General features: G+C 44.0%; 1 protein-coding gene across 6 annotated transcripts in view; it reads left to right on the plus strand.

Annotated features, from left to right (window-relative positions):
- The window catches only part of NCOA6 (nuclear receptor coactivator 6), a 46,039-nt gene that overhangs the window by 22,293 nt on the left and 6,012 nt on the right, over window positions 1-17,734 (plus strand). For all 6 annotated transcript variants that reach the window (XM_065645383.1, XM_065645385.1, XM_065645382.1 and 3 more), the window contains 6 exons: window positions 1,330-1,476; window positions 2,430-3,549; window positions 9,966-10,087; window positions 10,989-14,024; window positions 15,623-15,691; window positions 17,504-17,540. In XM_065645383.1, the coding sequence (XP_065501455.1) occupies window positions 1,330-1,476; window positions 2,430-3,549; window positions 9,966-10,087; window positions 10,989-14,024; window positions 15,623-15,691; window positions 17,504-17,540 (4,531 nt within the window). The remainder of the gene's footprint in view (window positions 1-1,329; window positions 1,477-2,429; window positions 3,550-9,965; window positions 10,088-10,988; window positions 14,025-15,622; window positions 15,692-17,503; window positions 17,541-17,734) is intronic.

Below are 17,734 nucleotides of genomic sequence, written 5' to 3' on the forward strand. Positions count from 1 at the left end.
CAGCACAGCTATATTGCTCCCACTTGCTGAGATTTTTGCCAGCCTTCTGTGCATGCCAATTCCTTGCTGCAATTTGTACGTTAATTAATTTGTAACCACAGATTTTTCAGTTTTTAAGCCATCTTGCATTGAAAGGTTTGGAGTAAATGAATATATTAAAACACTTTCCATTTCACCTAGTTAATTTAGTAAATCAGGATTTACGTTAGATTTGGAATCGGCCAAGTTAATACTTGTTTTTTCTCAGTTCAAGCATTCCTACGTTCAAAACTTTCCTAAAAGTTTAGCAGAACTAAAACTATAGTCTGAGGATGTGATGTTTCAAGTACTATATGTTCCATATTTGCAGATGCGTCTTATTGTTTGACCTGTAAGCTTAATTATCTTGAAATAATAATTACAATACTAAGACAAGATTAATTAACACAAGCAATACAATTAAGTGTGCAGGAAAGCTGTAACTGTAGAAGGAACCAAAGTCAAATTCTGCTTGCGTATTGTGGGTCTGAAAAATAAGGAAGGACAGGGTTGCTTCTAGGTCTGTGGCAGCATTTATTTGACAGTGAGTTAAAAGAAGTAGGTTCTATTAAACCCATTTATGCTGTGCTCACGTTGGTAGGTAGAAGGAAGGTTTTCCTCTCTGTCCCCAGCAGCGGTGATGTTTTGGTGTGTCACAGCGTGGGGGTTGTGCCAGACAGGGGTCTGCAGAACAACTTGCTCTGGCAGCAGGAACTGCAGGAGCATTGTTGTCTGCAGGAGCATCGTTGTCTGCAGGAGCATCGTTCTGCGCTCTGGATGTGCCGTCTCATGCGGTTCCCCAGCCCAGCTGGGTTATTTGGGGTGCGCACACGTGGCAGCCATGCAGGAGCGCTCAGGAGTGTGCACCTGGTGTGTTACGGTGAGAGTTGCTGAGAGGAGCACATCCCTGTGACAAAAATGCAAGATACTGGTGTTTGCGTATGTGGAGTAAGTTAAGGGCCTGATTAGAGTTGAGGTGCAGTAGAGAGGAAAACAGCAACGCATCGTACTTTAATTTCTAGTTTCTAAAAAGTCAAACATGGACTTCTTGCCTTCTGTGTGGGGTAAGTTTTGTGCTTAAATTACAGTTTGAACTGAGTCACGGTAACTTGTTAGGCAGAATTATTGCACAGATAAGAGCTATAAATGTCTTCAGTGGGTTTCTTATATTGGCAAAAAAACACTTTCTGCCTGAACGTGTAATGTGACAGTACAGATTCACAGGTATTCTTCCTATCATGCTCCAATTATAGATTTTTATATTTTCCTCCCATTTTCCATGCTTACTAACCAGACAATTCCTGTCCTCAGGAATGCCCAAGCGCCTCCCGCCGGGGTTCCCCGCGGGCCAGCCCAGCCAGAGCTTCCTGCAGGGCCAGGTCCCCTCCACAGCCCCCGGGACGCCGGTGAACAGCGGAGCCCCGCAGCTGCAAACCAGCCAAAACGTGCAGCACACAGGTCTGGGGGAAATGGGCCATTCCTCGGTGTTGTCTTTTTTGGTAGAAAATTATGCCTTTACTTGTGTAACACAGATACCAGAGCGCTGAACTCTTGTCGTTAATAGGGAGTTAGCTCGCTGGAGCTGCACGGGCCTTCTTTGGGTGTTGCTAAATGAGGGAAGAAAAGCAGGAGGCTGCTTGTGTTTTTCAAACTACCCAACTATTATTGATTAGGACTGTGGTACTCATATCCAGAAGAATCTGTTAAGGAATTGAATGGAAGTAGCATTTAAATTTGGAGGCTGGGTTAATAAAGGTAGAACACAAAGGTAACTTCTTGTCCAGGAGAAAAAAACCCAAGGGTGTCATTATCCTAGAAGCAGAACAACAAAATAATCTTGTTTTGCTTTGAAAATATGATTTATTAGTTCCTTTGAAAGCTTTGGAACTGTACTTACAGTTAGTCTTGTAAAATTAAATTTTTAGTTCACAAATGTCTCCATTTAACAATCTGATTATTAGTCTTTTGTCTGGATTATGAATACCCTGATAATGACATCTCAGCAGGATTGCCTGTGTATTTCTTTTTTAACCCATTATAAAATAACCTTAAGGTTTGAAGCTTATTTTAGTTTGGAATTATTCTGTTAAGTCAGGTGATATTATGGAAGATTTTCAAACTTACATATAGATAACAAGTGAAATTAAATTTCTGTTGTGTCCTCTGTAGTGGGGTACGTGGGAAGTATACCAGTCTAAGGGTTTATTCTGAGAAGTATGAGGTTTTGTTTTAACAACTCACATGTACCTGTAGCATCAAGCATTGCATCACAGGACTGCAAACATGTGAGATATTCCAGTTTATTGGAAAAAGGAAGAAAACCGTTTTGGAGTACTTAACATCAAAAGATGTGAAAACTTTTATACTATTCCAAACAGTTTCTTACTGGCAATTTCTTTCTTTTTTTTAAGGTGGCCAAGGATCTGGACCTCCTCAAAATCAGATGCAAGCACCACATGGCCCACCCAATATGATGCAGACCAATCTAATGGGACTTCATGGAAATATGAACAACCAGCAGGCTGGTGCTAGTGGGGTGTCGCAGGTGAACATGGGCAACATCCAGGGACAGCCGCAGCAAGGACCACAGTCTCAGCTCATGGGCATGCACCAGCAAATTGTGTCTTCTCAAGGACAGATGGTGAACATTCAGGCTCAGGGATCGCTGAACCCTCAAAACCAGATGATACTTTCTCGAACTCAGCTCATGCCACAAGGCCAAATGATGGTGACACCACAAAACCAAAATCTTGGTCCTTCTCCCCAAAGGATGACCCCACCCAAACAGATGATTCCCCAGCAGGGACAACAGATGATGTCTACACACAATCAGATGATGGGACCTCAGGGCCAGGTCTTGTTACAGCAAAACTCGATGATGGAACAGATGATGACCACTCAGATGCAAGGAAATAAACAGCCTTTTAGTACGCAAAACCAGTCCAATGTTATGACGGGGCCAGCTCAACTGATGAGAGGACCAACCCCAAACATGCAAGGAAACATGGTGCAGTTCACTGGGCAGATGATGGCTCAGCAAGGCCCTGTGAATGGTAATCCTTCTCAGGTTATGGGAATTCAAGGGCAAGTTTTAAGACCCACTGGACCTGGTCCTCACATATCTCAGCAACTTGGGGATACTACGACTACAACAAACAACGATGTGAACTTGGCACAGATGTTACCTGATGTTCCTGTGCAGCAGCCAAACATGGTGCCTTCTCATATGCAAGCAATGCAAGGAAACAACAGTGCTTCAGGGAGTCATTTCTCTGGCCATGGGCTGCCTTTCAATACTGGGTTTAGTGGAACGCCAAATGGGAATCAGATTTCCTGTGGGCAGAATCCTGTTTTTCCCGTCAATAAAGATGTTACGCTCACGAGCCCGCTCTTGGTTAACCTTCTACAAAGCGATATATCGGCAGGACACTTTGGTGTGAACAACAAACAAAATAATCAGAATGCCAACAAGCCGAAAAAGAAGAAGCCTCCAAGGAAGAAGAAAAATAATCAACAACTAGAACAAACAACGTAGGTTTAATATTACATCGTTTTTATAAGGGGCATGGGGAAGCTCCACAGGGAACTTGTCAATATTTTTCAGCAAGTATGGGGTGAGAAAGGACCTGTATTATTTCATATTCTAACAATTTCTCTCAAGAGTTAAATGATAACCCACTGGCAAGTCTGCCACTGCAAGGTTCATTCAAGATTAAAAAAATCCCATGCAGACATCCGAGCTTGGTTATAAACCCAATTATAACATCACCATTCCTTACATTTACTGGGTAAGGGAAGTGCAGGAGTCGTTTCTAAATGTCAGTGGCACGTGGTGCCGCAGCCCTTGGGAGAGGAGGTGCCTTTTCTGAGCCGTTGGTCAGCCACAAAGGTTGGGAAGTACTTTCAGAAGAATTAGCAGCCTCCATATAATATGTGCAGTAGAGATTTTGGGGGACTTGTTTCATGAATTATGTGTATATCCTGTCATGGTTCTGCCTGGCATTGAGCTAGACTTCTCTCATAGTTGGAGCTGCTGCTAGAATTTAGAGGGAGGAACCTGGTACTTTCTGGGTATGAGGATAACAAGCCCAAGCAGTGCTGGTCTTCCTGGCCTGGAAGAGATTAGGAAGGAAGGAAAATCCACAACCCTTGAAAGGGAAAAGACAAATGGGTGATATTGAGAGATAATGAATGAGTGTACCTGTTAGATGGAAATACAAGGTTGCTGAATCTCTCCGTTCCTCTTTGGCCAACATATTCTTCATCAGCTGTCCTGTCACCTTTCGCTGTTGACAGTCTGCTCATACCAGCACAGGGCAGCAGGATGCTGCCGCTGTCCCGTTAGTCAGCTGGTGGTAAAGACAGGTATGCTGTATCTAATTCTTCTAAAGCTGCAGATGAACCCCAGGAGCATTAACAGGAATCCACCCGATGGAACTTCTGGGCACTGTTTCCAGTTTGCTTTAGAAAAAAATGGAAAAACTCTGCACAGAAAATTATAAACCAGGAATATCCAAATTTCAAAGTTAAATTCTGAAACAAACAAAAAGGTAGCAATGGCACGTTAAGCTACTGGTGTGACTCTGCTTCCACCAGTCCCAGTCTTTTGAATAATCATTATTAGTCGTAACATGAAGTTCATGCTACTGTTTCCAGAGACAGATGTCCAGTTCAGTGCAAAGAGTGGATGGCGTTTGAGTACTAAGCGACTTTTCAGTATTTAATTTTTTCCTTTGGTTATTTGTTGTGTAGCCCCAACCTTCATTTTCTGCACAATGGCAAGATTCCTTTGTGAAAATTGAATTTTCTCAGGGACATTTTGGTTCTGCACTGAAATAACTCGCATCATCTATAGCAAGTGATCTTTTGTGACAATCGTTAACTGGCTTAACTAGTACTAAAATAAAATACAGGAGGTGTTATGTTCATTTTACAGGTGCAAAAATGCTGCATAGCAAAGGTAAAGCAAAGCATGCTGATCTAATCAGCCTTGAAAAAAAGTCTTTCAAATACATGCTATATAATTACATATGGGGGTGGTATGGCCTGTCAGCTCCATGCTGCTGAAAACAGGCGGTGTGATTTCAGGTGAGATCAGAAGGAGACACAGTCTGTGGCCTCTGTGAAAACCTGCTCGAAGTGACTGGGCGGGAGCTGAGTGCCCCACGTGTGGGTGGGCTCAGCGTCACGGAGACGTGGCAACCGTGACCGGGATCCCAGCTCGGCTCTGGCCCAACTCGTTCTGGCTCGTCAGCGTCTGCCACGTGCTGCCCAGGGCTGCCCCGGGCCCGGCGGGCGCTGGGACGGCCGCGGTGGGATGGCCGCGGTGGGACGGCCATGGCGGGATGGCCACGGTGGGACGGCCACGGTCCGTCTGTCCTGCTGCTGCGCAAGGAGCGGTCAGGCCCGCGAGGGAGGCCGCAGGGGAGCTTTCCAGCTTTGCTTGTCTTTGGCTGTGTTGAAGGGAGGTGCGTGAGGGCGTGTAGGTGTCTTCAGTTTGCCGTTCCAGCAATTTTAAGTGCAAGCGCTGGTGAGACCGCATCTGGAATATTGTCTCCAGTTCTGGAGAGAGTCCAGCGCAGCCATGAAGATGCAGAAGGGAGTGGAGAATCTCCCGTGTGAGCCCCACAAGACTATTTGCTCGTTAAAAAGTTTTCACAATAAAGTCAGCCTAAATTTTAGCTTTTCTATTGAGCTATGACAATTCAAAAGAATTCCTAGCTCTTCAATAAGGCTTTTAATCAGATTTTGGTGCATTAACAAAGGAAATACCGCTTTGTAACAATTCTGTTGCTTTTCAGTGAACGTTCTCTTCTCATTGCTGCCTGTAGAATGCTGTTTTGGCACCGGGTGTGGATTAGCAGTTTGTTTCTTAATAGGCTATATATTAATCACTTTATCCTTGCAGGGGCAGTAAGAAGGGAACTATCCTTACAAGTGTGGTTGAGATTATTCTCCAGCAAAAGCAAGGTGACTGCAGTGCCCCAGCACCCTTAGGCGAGCTCAGCGTTTTCCTGTCTTGGAATTGCTGACACTTTAAAATCCAATTTGGATCCCCTTCCTTTGCGTCAAAAGCAAATAGGATGCTTTTCATCTCAGCTTCTCCTCCGTCATTCTTTCTCAGGAAGTTTAGAGTTCAGAGCAGCAAACCCTGTGTGGAAATGCAGTTAATTTGATGAACATGGAGTTTTTTTTCCTTAGAAATCATCTCAGAAGATGTAATAATATAGTAACAAAAGTACCATTAATAATACGGTTTGTAGGCTGAGCCGTATTAGAGTGTAAATAGGATAAGTGAGCTATTGACAAGAGTTCATTCCCCTGAGTTTAAAATAGTTTTAAGGGTTTGTTTAATTGAGCAACTCAGCATTGGAATGAAAACCAAGACATTTTGGAAAAAATAGGTTGTTTAAAAGAGATCGTGTCCGTTTTCTGAACCTGAAGACTGTAGGTAATGGGGTGTAAACTGAGGGAAAAGATGCTAGATGAAATGTGATTGTAGATAAAACATCTTAGTTAATTCTATTAAATGCATGCACAAACGAACTGTTGTTCAACGTTCTCCTGTGCACAGACCATACCCGTGGGGTGCGCTGGGTAGAGTCCCTGGGGGTGCTCAGGGCTGCGGTGCCGGGGTGGGGGTGACGTGCAGGCGGGGACACGCGGCAGCACAGGGAGGTTGTTCCCAGATTCAGAGCTTTTGAGCGTGGGCCTGGAGGTGACAGTCCTGTGCACATGGGAGATGAAACTCATTCAGCATCAGGGGACAACGACTTTTCTGTAAAAGCAAAAGTTGTTGCAGAACATCGTACCGTGTTGGCAGGGCTGATTCTGCTTACACCTGTACCGTGATATCATTTTTGCACGCCTTATTTCAGCATCTGCAGCCCTTTTTGGTGTAGGTTTGTTGGCTGGGTGGTTTTGTTTGTTGGGGGTTGGTTTGGTTTTTTGGTTTTGTCTCCTGGAGTTCTTTCCACTCTGACAAGGGATTTTGTATCTGAAGGTTGTGCTTGAGAATGCAGCTGGTGGAGCAGAGGGTTCCCTTACGACGATCCGTACTGTACCTCGTGTGCAGTTGGCTTTTATTACATCCAGAGCAACAGGAAAGATGAACAAATACAATTTCTTCACCCACAGGGTGCTGGACACTGGAACAGGCTCCCCAGGGAGGTGTCACAGCCCCAGCCTGACAGTGTTCAAGAAGAGACTGGACAACGTCCTCAGACACACGGGGTGACCTGTGGGGTGTCCTGTGCAGGGACAGGAGTCGGACTCGATGAGCATTGTGTGTCCCTTCCAGCTCAGGACATTCTATGACTTTAATATTTGTCCCTCTCACACCAATTTCTCATCTTGCTTGTTACTTATATTCAGAATTTGTTGTTGGTTTGGGTTTCTTTTTGGTGACTGATGGTTGTTAAATATGCCCAGTGAATTTCAGCTACGTTCAAAATTCAAGTTATGTTTAAGTTTTCCAGCATTTACAGTAGCAGTCTTCTGCAATAGCTGCTCCTCTTTGCTGGCAAACAAAGCTCATGCCTATTTTGCAAGGTTTATAGAGCTTGCTCGATTAGACCCATCTGGCAGGAGATGTTTTCCAAGAATCGATTTTGCGTGATTGTTTTCTAGGTTAAACCTGTTTGTGCAGTGATGCTCTGCATCGGCTTTTAATCTAGTCTTTAACTGTAGCATTTTTAATCTCCCACCATTACAAATAAATCACAAATGGCAAAATTACAAACTCCAGATTGTATTCACAATTTTAGGCAGTTATTCCAGTTCATGTTGCTGGCACCTCCATCAAAGGCTGCAGCTCCTCTGGGTGATTTTGTTGCCAGGACTTTTGTTCATTTGGGGCTGCTAATATGCTGCTTCTGGGGCTGCTAATATGTATTTCTGTGGCTGCTAATAAGTATTTTGCCAGTTTTCATCAACTTTATTGGTGGAGGCATGTGAGTGTACAACTGCATCACGAAAGTTGGTGATGTGCTGCATTAGACAAAAGGTTTAACTCAAATACTTCCCTTGGCAACACTTGTGCTGGAAGCGGTTCTGTGTTTGCCCCATTTCTCGCCTTTCTTCTCTCTTGGTTTATGTTCTCCCCAGTTTTGACCTGCAGTAGTTCAGGGTAGTTCAAGTCACACGCTGGTTAAGTAGTTAATAGGACATTAGGACGTGTCTGTGTCTCCTTGTCAGCTGTGCAGATGCCAGAAGCGGTTACTCTCAAGTAAAATTAAATAAGATAGAGTTCTCTGCCTTTGTATACTTCGAATTCTTTTCCTGAAAATTTCTTTTGCTCTTGGCATTTTTGCATGATTCTTCCTCACTTTGGTGGCAGTGGTCTTACTTTGATGTCTTTAAGTTTAACTCAGAGCTTATATTCCATAGATCTCCCTACACCCTTCGTATACTCATGAAGCTGATAAGCAGTTATAGTCTTTTACTCTTCATCCCTCTATATCCTACATCCGCTCACCATATATATTGATAACTATAGAAACTTGGTTTTTTCTAAGTCTGCAAAAGCTGTCTTGGTTCAGTGGAAATATTGGGCATTGAATCTGAACGATTTTATGGAGTCTTAAGAGAGTCTCCTGGAGCATCAGGTAACCCTGGAGAGGTGCTTGGGGACACCGGTGGATGAAAATCTGGACATGATCCGTCATTGTGTGTTTGCAGCCCAGAAATTCAACCGTATCCTGGGCAGCATCCCCAGCCCCGTGGGCAGCAGGTTTGGGGGGGATCTGCCCCTCTGCCCCGCTCTGGTGAGACTCCCCTGCAGGGCTGGTCCAGCTCTGGGTCCTCAGCACAGGACACACATGGACCTGCTGGAGAGGGGCCAGAGGAGCCCCAGAAATGATCCGAGGCTGGAGCAGCTCTGCTGGGAGGATGGGCTGAGAGAGTTGGGGGGTTCAGCTGGAGAAGAGAAGCTGCGGGGAGACTTATTGTGGCCTTTCTGTACCTGAAGGGGACCTGCAGTAATGCTGGGGGGGACACTTACCAGGGAGTCCAGTATTGGGTGGTATCTTGAGGTGCACTAGGGCTCTCTGTTGTCCTCAGGAATGCCAGTCACAGCAGGTACAGAAATTGCAGGATTATGTTGAGGGGTAACAGTTTTAAACCACAAGAGGGTAGATTTAGTCTAGACGATAGGAAGAAGTTCTTCCCCGTGAGGTGTGACCCTGGCAGAGGCTGCCCAGAGCAGCTCTGGATCCCCATCCCTGCAGTGTCCAGGGCCGGGCTGGACGGGGCTCTGAGCAACCTGGGCTGCTGGAAGGTGTCCCTGCTCATGGAAGAGGGTGGAACTAGATGAGCTTTAAGGTCCTTTCCAACCCAAACCATTTGGTGATTCCGTGATCGCTTCCAGAGCTGCAGTGTCCCCCAAAGGTCTGTGCTCTGGCAAGTGACTTTAAATGTCTGACACGTCAGTGCTGTGGTGTTAACAGACATCTCTGATCCCCTGAGCTGGTCACCTCTGGGTATGATACTGGAAGAAATGGTGCTACCATTAGAATAAATTTTTGTGTATCTACCCATGGTACTTACTTATCTATAGAGATGTCACAGCACTATTAGAGGGAAAGCTATTTAATTTTTTAAAAATACATACATATATATATATATATAATTTGAAATATCCATTGGCATTCTTTTAGTTATAAAACTCACATTCAAGGCAGAAACAAAGGAAATGTTTATGATCAATAGAGCACCAGGCAACTCGTTTCCTTTTCAGTAATATTTAAGGCACAGGGGTAACTGTCGGCAGAGCTGGGCTCTGTGTTCGAGTTTGTCGTGTTATACCAGAAGTCGTGGTTTGTGTCAGTGAGTTATGTGCAGGTCTGTGAAAAGTGCTAAAAATGATCTACTCGAGTACTTAGGTATGGAAGCAGAAGTCAAATGCTGATGTGAGGGCTGGATCTTAATTGCAATTATTTTTCTTTCAGTTCTTCAGAACCACGTCCAGCTGGCCTGGAGGAGAGTGATCAGTCATCGATGTCTGGAGAACAAGGAATGAATTTAGATAATTCAGGCCCTAAACTTCCAGATTTTGCAAGTAGGCCACCAGGTAGTAGGACTTTTTGTGCGGTTTATATGAGTGTAATAGCTGTAGGAGAGCTTTTACTGGCCTTTCTGACAGTTCAATTTAATTTGTGCTATCATATGTTCAAGTTGAGAACTTTTTTTTTCCTGCTGATAACTGATTGGTACCATTGTTTAAGTGTTTTCTTTGAATTAGTTCAAAATGAAGAGGTGGTCACATTCTCATGTATCATTCTGCAGGTATCATATTGAATAGTGTAGAGTTATTCAGCAATAACATAATTGATTAAAAAAATCTGTATTTCTAACTGTAGCATGGACTGATGCCATAAAAATGTAGCATTAACCAACAGCTGATTTTTCAGAATTATAACAAGAAGGTTGCAGTTGGAATTATCCTTTGCATGTAGTTAAGATTAAATCCAAAGTCAGTGAAGTAATTTATATTAAAAGCCACACAGGTGGTTCTTAGCACTGTATTTGGCCAAGTGATACATGGCAGATTCTATTTTGTACACTACAAAAATGCCAGATCTGTAGCGGGTATGCTAGTCTGTGTCCCACTGTCAAAGTCTTGTTTGTGTTAAACAGTATTAATTAGCGAAAGTCCAAGTCTGCATTTGCAAGTGAAAACAAGCCCACGGACAGTTGCAGAGACTTTTCAGGTAGAGTGAATTTGGAATAATAGCTGGTAGATGACACGATACACTCAGTGGTCTTCTCCAATTAAATGTCATGCAAGTCATTCGTATATTAAGTAAAAATATTTTTAAGAATTAACTAAAATCTTCATCCTTATTTGTGAAGCCTCGCATAAGATAAACGGGCTCCTGGCCGTACCTTCCATCTGATCCTGTTCATTATAGAAATTCTGCTTTCTCTGATTTTTCTTTGGTTTTAATGAACACATCATCTTGTTGTTGTAGGTTATCCATCTCAGCCAGTGGAACAAAGGCCACTTCAGCAGATGCCGCCTCAACTCATGCCACACACGCAGCAGCCGCAGCAGCAGCCGCAGCCACCGCCACAGCAAGGCCAGGCCCCGCCACAAACACCGCAGCAGCAGCAGCAGCAGATGATGATGATGCTCATGATGCAGCAGGATCCCAAGTCGGTCAGGCTGCCTGTTCCGCAGGGAGTTCACCCACCCAGAGGGCCTGTGAATCCAGACGCTCAGCGAATGCCGATGCAGCAGAGCGGCAACATGCCGGTAATGGTTAACCTCCAAGGTCCAGGGTCGGTGCCTCCGTCTCCTGATAAGCAACGAATTTCCTTGCCGGGCAATCTTCCTCTGGGAAATAATGCAAGAAAAATGGTTTATCAAGATAATGTACAGAATCCTTCTAGCTCACCCCTCAGAGAGGTTTCATCAGTATCCTCCCTTCCCGAAGGAGGTGGAGCTGAAGGCCCCCCAGCATCAGGAGCTCAGAATAACTTGACATCTCATTTAGTAGTTTCACAGAACCAATTAATGATGACAGGACCCAAGCCGGGACCATCCCCACTTTCAACTGCCCAAGGCGCAAGTCCCCAGCAGCAGTCTAATTCTCTGCCTACTGCTCTTACGCACCATTTTCCAAATGTTGCCACCCCATCACAAACTTCAAGGCCTAAAACGCCAAACAGAGCAAGCCCAAGACCATACTATCCTCAGACTCCTAATAACCGTCCACCTAGCACAGAACCATCAGAAATCAGTTTGTCTCCAGAGAGACTCAATGCTTCTATAGCTGGTCTGTTCCCTCCCCAGATTAATATTCCTTTACCTCCCAGGCCTAATCTCAATAGAGGATTTGATCAGCAGGGTCTTAATCCCACTACTTTGAAGGCCATTGGACAAGCCCCGTCAAACCTCACAATTAACAATCAGTCTAGTTTTGCTGCTCCACAGTCACACAAATTGGAAGGTGTTGTCATCAATTCAGGCAAACAAACCAACAGTGGAGGAACAAAGAGAGCGAGTCCAAGCAATAGTCGAAGGTCCAGTCCTGGATCCAGTAGGAAAACTACACCAAGCCCTGGCAGACAGAATTCAAAAGCAGCTAAATTATCATTGACAACTCAGCAGAATCCATCTCTCTTGCAGAACATGGAATTACAAAGAAATATGATGGCTGGTCCCTCTTCTTTGCCAACACCTGTGACTACAAGTTTTCAAAATAATAACATGCTAAGTAATCAGAATCCTACAGTTTCTGTACCTGCTGTAACAGGGATTCCTGAAGACAATAAGGACAGCCTTAGTGTGCCTCAAGATAATGAGTGTCAAAGTGCACAAGGTGTCCAAGGTAACAAAGACCAGACCAGTATTGAACTAAAAAGTGTCCCTGCTCCAGAAATGAAAATGTTGGTTCCAGAAGAACAGTCAAAAAAAGACGGGCAGACCTTAGACACCAGTAAGCTTCCAGTCTTGGAGGAAAGTAAAACCATGGTATCTCCAGCCATGAGGGAGGCACCAACTTCTTTAAGTCAACTTCTTGATAATTCTGGAGCTCCTAATGTAACCATTAAGCCCCCTGGGCTGACTGGTCTTGAAATGGCACCGATAGTCACCACTGGTGAGGAGCTAAAGAAGATAGCTGTTGTTCCTCCACTGCAAGATTCATCCTCGAGCAAAGAGACATCTAATTCACTCAGCTTGCCTCAAAATAATGAGCCCTGTTCAAATTCAGGGCACCAGGAATTGGGAGAAATAAACTCAAACGTTGCTCAGAGTGTTCCTCCAGTAATGCAAAGGCCCGTCAGCTCTTCTTCTATATCAGGTCCTTTACCCCCCAACCAGATAACAGTCTTTGTAACTTCAAACCCTATTACATCCTCTGCTAATACATCAGCACCGTTGCCATCTCACTTGCAACCTGCATTAGTGTCGACTGTTGTCACAATGCCCAATGTAGGGAACAAAGTGATGGTTTCTGAGGGACAGTCAGCAGTTCAGTCGAACACCCGGCCACAGTTTATTACACCCGTTTTTATAAACTCATCATCAATAATTCAGGTTATGAAGGGCTCTCAATCAAGTCCGATTCCAACAGCCCCGATGACTTCTAGCTCTAGTCTAATGCCTCAGTCAGTGGCGGTTGTTGGTCCTTTGCATATACCGCAGAATATCAAGTTCTCTTCCGGGCCCGCTCCTCCCAGCACATCGTCCGGCAGCCCTGCTCCCAGTGTTCCCACCAGCAGGCCACTGGTTCTTAATCCCTTGGCACCTCCTGTTCAGCTGCCTTCTCCCACTACAACTTCTGCCAATGTTCCTTCACATCTTCCTGCTCAGCAAGTCAAAGACTTCAGCCCAGAGGAGACTTCTCAAACGGGTGGGCCGAGCGAGCCGTGCTCTGTCACAGCAGCGCAGCCTGGGCCTGGAGTTGCGCCTCTGCTTACGAGCAGTCCGGGATCTGGGAACAGGCGCAGTCCTGTTTCATCGAGTAAGGGAAAGGGAAAAGTAGACAAGATTGGCCAACTCTTGCTGACTAAAGCGTGCAAGAAAGTCACCGGCTCCCTTGAGAAAGGGGAAGAGCAATATGCTTTGGATGGAGAAGCAGAAGGTCAGGGACTAGAAATGTCAGTCCCAAGTAGTTTGGGAGCAGAGCAGTCACCAGCAGAACTGGATAATAAAACTGCAACTCCTCCATCACCCAGTCTTACAAAACAGAGCACTTCTGGGCCTGGCAACGCGAGTGTCGGCGTCAGCCCTGCAGCTGCTGCTCCTGCCGCGTCCCCCGGTGTCTCCACAAGCACTCCTCCTCCTCCTCCTCTTCCTCCTCCTCCTGCTCCTGCTCCTCCTGCTCCTCCTGCTCCTGCCCCCAGCGCCCCGGCTGTTCCTGCTCCCGCGGTCCCCGACGCGGCGCCCGCAGCCCCCAGCACTAATGGCAGCGACCACGGCGGCGTCCCGGCCGAGCAAACCGCGGCTGGCGTGGCCGAGGAAAAAGCAGGAGCGCATCAGGAACTGCTGCAAAGTGCAGGTAAGTCCAGTGCTACCCCGCGGACATGGAACAACTAAAATTGCTTTTATAAACTTCCCGTGGACGTTTATTCATGAACATAATGAAATTTAGACACTGTAGCCAAGGCTGACAGCTGCTTTTGTTTCTAACATCTGAGTGATGCGCAGGGTTTTATTTCACTAAGATTCGTGTTTCAGATGTTTTATTTCAGTTTCCATTTACTGCTTAAATGGGGCATTTGTTATGAACATATGATGCAATAACAGAAGTGATTTCACTTAACTGTTAGAAACTGGGAGAAAAAGTGAGTGTATCAGTAATGACAAAAGTAATACTTAGCATGCCTTTTATACCAGTAGATACACTGGTATTCTGCTTCAGCCTTGTCAGAGACTTTTTATTTTTGTAACTAATTTCAATTTATTGACTTAATTACAATATTTTGAGTTAATCCTAATTATACTGGTTCCCTCTTTGAACAACATGGACCTTGTGGGGAAATAGCTGAATAACCTCCAGAAGAAAAAGAAAACCAGAAGCCCTTATGCCTAGGGAAAAATTAAAATGCTCATTTCAGAGAAATACCTGAAAAAGTGATTAGAAGTGAATTATATCCAATTCAAAAACATAAAATACCTTCACATCTGAACTGTTTTATCCTTTACTATTTTAATCTAAGCATCTGACAGACTTTATTTATGACATTGCTGCTATTTCTTGATGCCATTTTTAATCTATTGAAAATAGTGTGGAAATAAACCATGACCCTTGAAGTAAGCTGTCAGAAAATCCACTGTGCTTTACATCATTAATTTAGACGCAAGATAAAATCATGGACGATAAAATCCACGGAAGTCAGTGGGACTGAGAGCTTCAGCTTGAATGTGACAGTCCCTGTGGCCATTGACGTGTGTCGTGGCCACGTGCCACCAGAAAATGGGAATGTTTACTCCGAGCTTCGCAGAAGGAATTCTGCTTGTTAGGAAAAAAATGGAAGTGGATATTCTTTATTTAAACAGGAATGTTTAACTTCTTATCCTCATGTTATTTTTAAGTTCATTATCACATATAAAAGAAGACCAGAAAGCATTAGCCCAGCAGAATTGGTTTTCCATCTTGGTAACCTTAAGAAATGTTAAGTCACATCGTCTTATTGCCAGAGGACTTCAAGGGAGCCTCTGGAGCACATTTTGCACTTTTGCAATTTAATTGAAAGAGTGAGGGCATTGATTCATTAACAAAGATGCTATTTTTCCTCAGAACTTCTGTTGAAGTTAGCATTGAACTGAGAGAGACTAAACTCTTTAATTTCTAGGACTTTAATTTCTCAGTTGGGTAAAAACCTGTTAGTTTTAAAAATGTGGTTTATGATACTTAATTTCATCACTTATTCTAGTTAGACAAAACTTGCTTGGGATAGTTTTCCCAAAGTTTAAACTCGGGGCGGTGGGAGGCGGGGTGGAGTAGAGGGGTGGGTTTAAAAAATTGTGTCTGTAAATGGAAAATTGCAGTAAGCTGGAAGATACAGCCTTTTGTAAAAGCGGCCTGATCGCACAACGGAAAATTCTTGTGACTCCCTTTGAAAATAATGCTTTTTCCCTGCACTTCTATTCCAGCATCCTCTCAACATTTAACACAGAAAAAAAGTTCAGTTGCAACATCAGAAAGTACTGTTCAAAGAACAGGTAAATCTTCCTTTGGAAAAACAGAATATAGGTGAACTAAACTCTCTATGTTTGTAACTGAAAATGCATTTATTTTAATGCATATTTAATGGTCACTAATATGTTTGGTAGTTTGGGGGTTGGATTTTTTAAAAATTATTTGTGCTTTTGGGATTGTTTTCATTTTTTTTTTTCAATTTTCATTTCAATTTTCATTTTCATTCATCATTCATTAGCTAAATTGTGCTTTAGAAGTCTCCAAAGCCTTGTTGGAGATTCAAAATGGGATCAACAAATGAAAAAAACAAATGAAAAATCACGGAGGCAGTTTGTAGATCTTCAGTCATGAGCTGGAGGGCCTGGATCTGCAATGATACACTTTGTCTGCCTTCTGAAGTTTTGCTAAGAGCAAATAGGGATTTTTCTTTTATGTGAGACACTTCTGAAAATATTTTCAAAAGCCGTGCTGGGAACGGAAGTTTGAGATTCGTAATCTTTTTTTTTTTTTTTTTCTGTTCAGCTTTTAATGACCCCTTGGCAGTGTTTTGAGCCCAGGCAGACGACTCTTGGTTGTTGCCATCTGTTCTCATGGTGTTTCACCATCGGTTCTGTGGGGTTTTAAAAAAAGTTGTTTCTGAGATGAGTAGGGAAAATGGATAGACGTGGACTTGCACATGGGAAGTGCCGCTCTCCACCCATTTGCCATCTCTACTATGAGTGGAAGTAGAGCTTTCAGAAAGGAGAAATTGTGCCAGCTTGTTTTCTTTAAACTCCCACTGAAAGACGTTCGTGCGCCCTGTGACGTTACATCCCACCCGGGGCCCAGTGCTGATGTGGCCAAACAGGGGATAACTCGTGTTATCAACTTTTATGATTGAACTTTCTCCCTGTTCAAATTTTGGGTAGGAAGAAAAGTAACCTTTATTTCGTTTAGTCTGTTTTTCCTTTGTTACACTGAAGAGTCTGACGTTCCAATACAAATTGTAAGGGCTGTTTACCAGAACGGGACAAATATTATCTATTTTCTTTTTTTTTTTTTTTTTTTACACCTTTATTCCTTGTGCACACTGACAAACTTTGGCCACTAAATTGATCTTAAGAGCAAAGCCCCGGTTCCGTGCTGAGCTGGAGCGCACGGTGGGAACCCTCCCAGCAGGGGCAGCTCTCACGAGAGGTACAGACAGTCCCTCTCAGCAAAGATCCGGTGGATATGGGGAGAATTAAAAGATGGACAGCAAAAAGCTGAGAAATATGACGTGACGAAAAGGAGAGCTGTTTGTTGTCGTGAAGACTCAAAGGGAAACCTGCTCTGCATGGGCAAAATCACTGTGAGAGAGGGAGAGAAAGGAGGCGGGTCTGACTTCGTATCAGCTCCTCAGGGGTTTTTTCCAATTCAGCAGAAGTATAATTTGGCTTCAGAAAACTGCCTTCCTTTGCATTAGAAGATACTGCTGTGAGAGGTGGTTGGGTCAAGGCAAAATTTTACATAGATAATAGGTCCAGATTAGTATTTTTAAGGTTTAACACTAGTAAAACCTAGAAGTTTTAGAAGTAATAAACAGCCTAAAATGGAAGTTTAAAAAGGGAAAGGCTGTGGCCCTTGTCGGGAAGTTTCTCTGCAGGTTTCCTCTGCAGCGCTCGTTTTAACACGTCCCTGAGCCCATAGGCAGGAGCAGCACATGGCTGCGGCGGTTCTGGGTTGGAAATGTCACCTCGCTTTGCTTTGAGAGAAACGATAGATGAGTTTATTCTTCAGACCTAATACACAATGAGAAAAATGTGAGATGGTCGTGCCTTGTCAGCAGACTTAAAAATTATCTTTTTCTCTTGTAGAACTTGAAACAAATGCTCCAGTAGTTGCTGGTCAAAGGTAAGGAGATAGTTTGTGTAGACTCGCAGTAGATATAGCTTCCCTGGGAGGAAATCCCTTTCTCTTTGCTTCATTTGCACAACTTCTGCTACTGCTTTTCATTTTCTTTCTCTCCTGCTAAGAAATTGGGCTAATTGAATGCTTCAAAACACTGCTGAAATGCAGAATGTAAGGTAACTTTTTCCCGAATCTGT

The sequence above is a fragment of the Caloenas nicobarica genome, chromosome 15 (assembly GCF_036013445.1).
Source record: "Caloenas nicobarica isolate bCalNic1 chromosome 15, bCalNic1.hap1, whole genome shotgun sequence".
Lineage (NCBI taxonomy): Eukaryota > Metazoa > Chordata > Aves > Columbiformes > Columbidae > Caloenas > Caloenas nicobarica.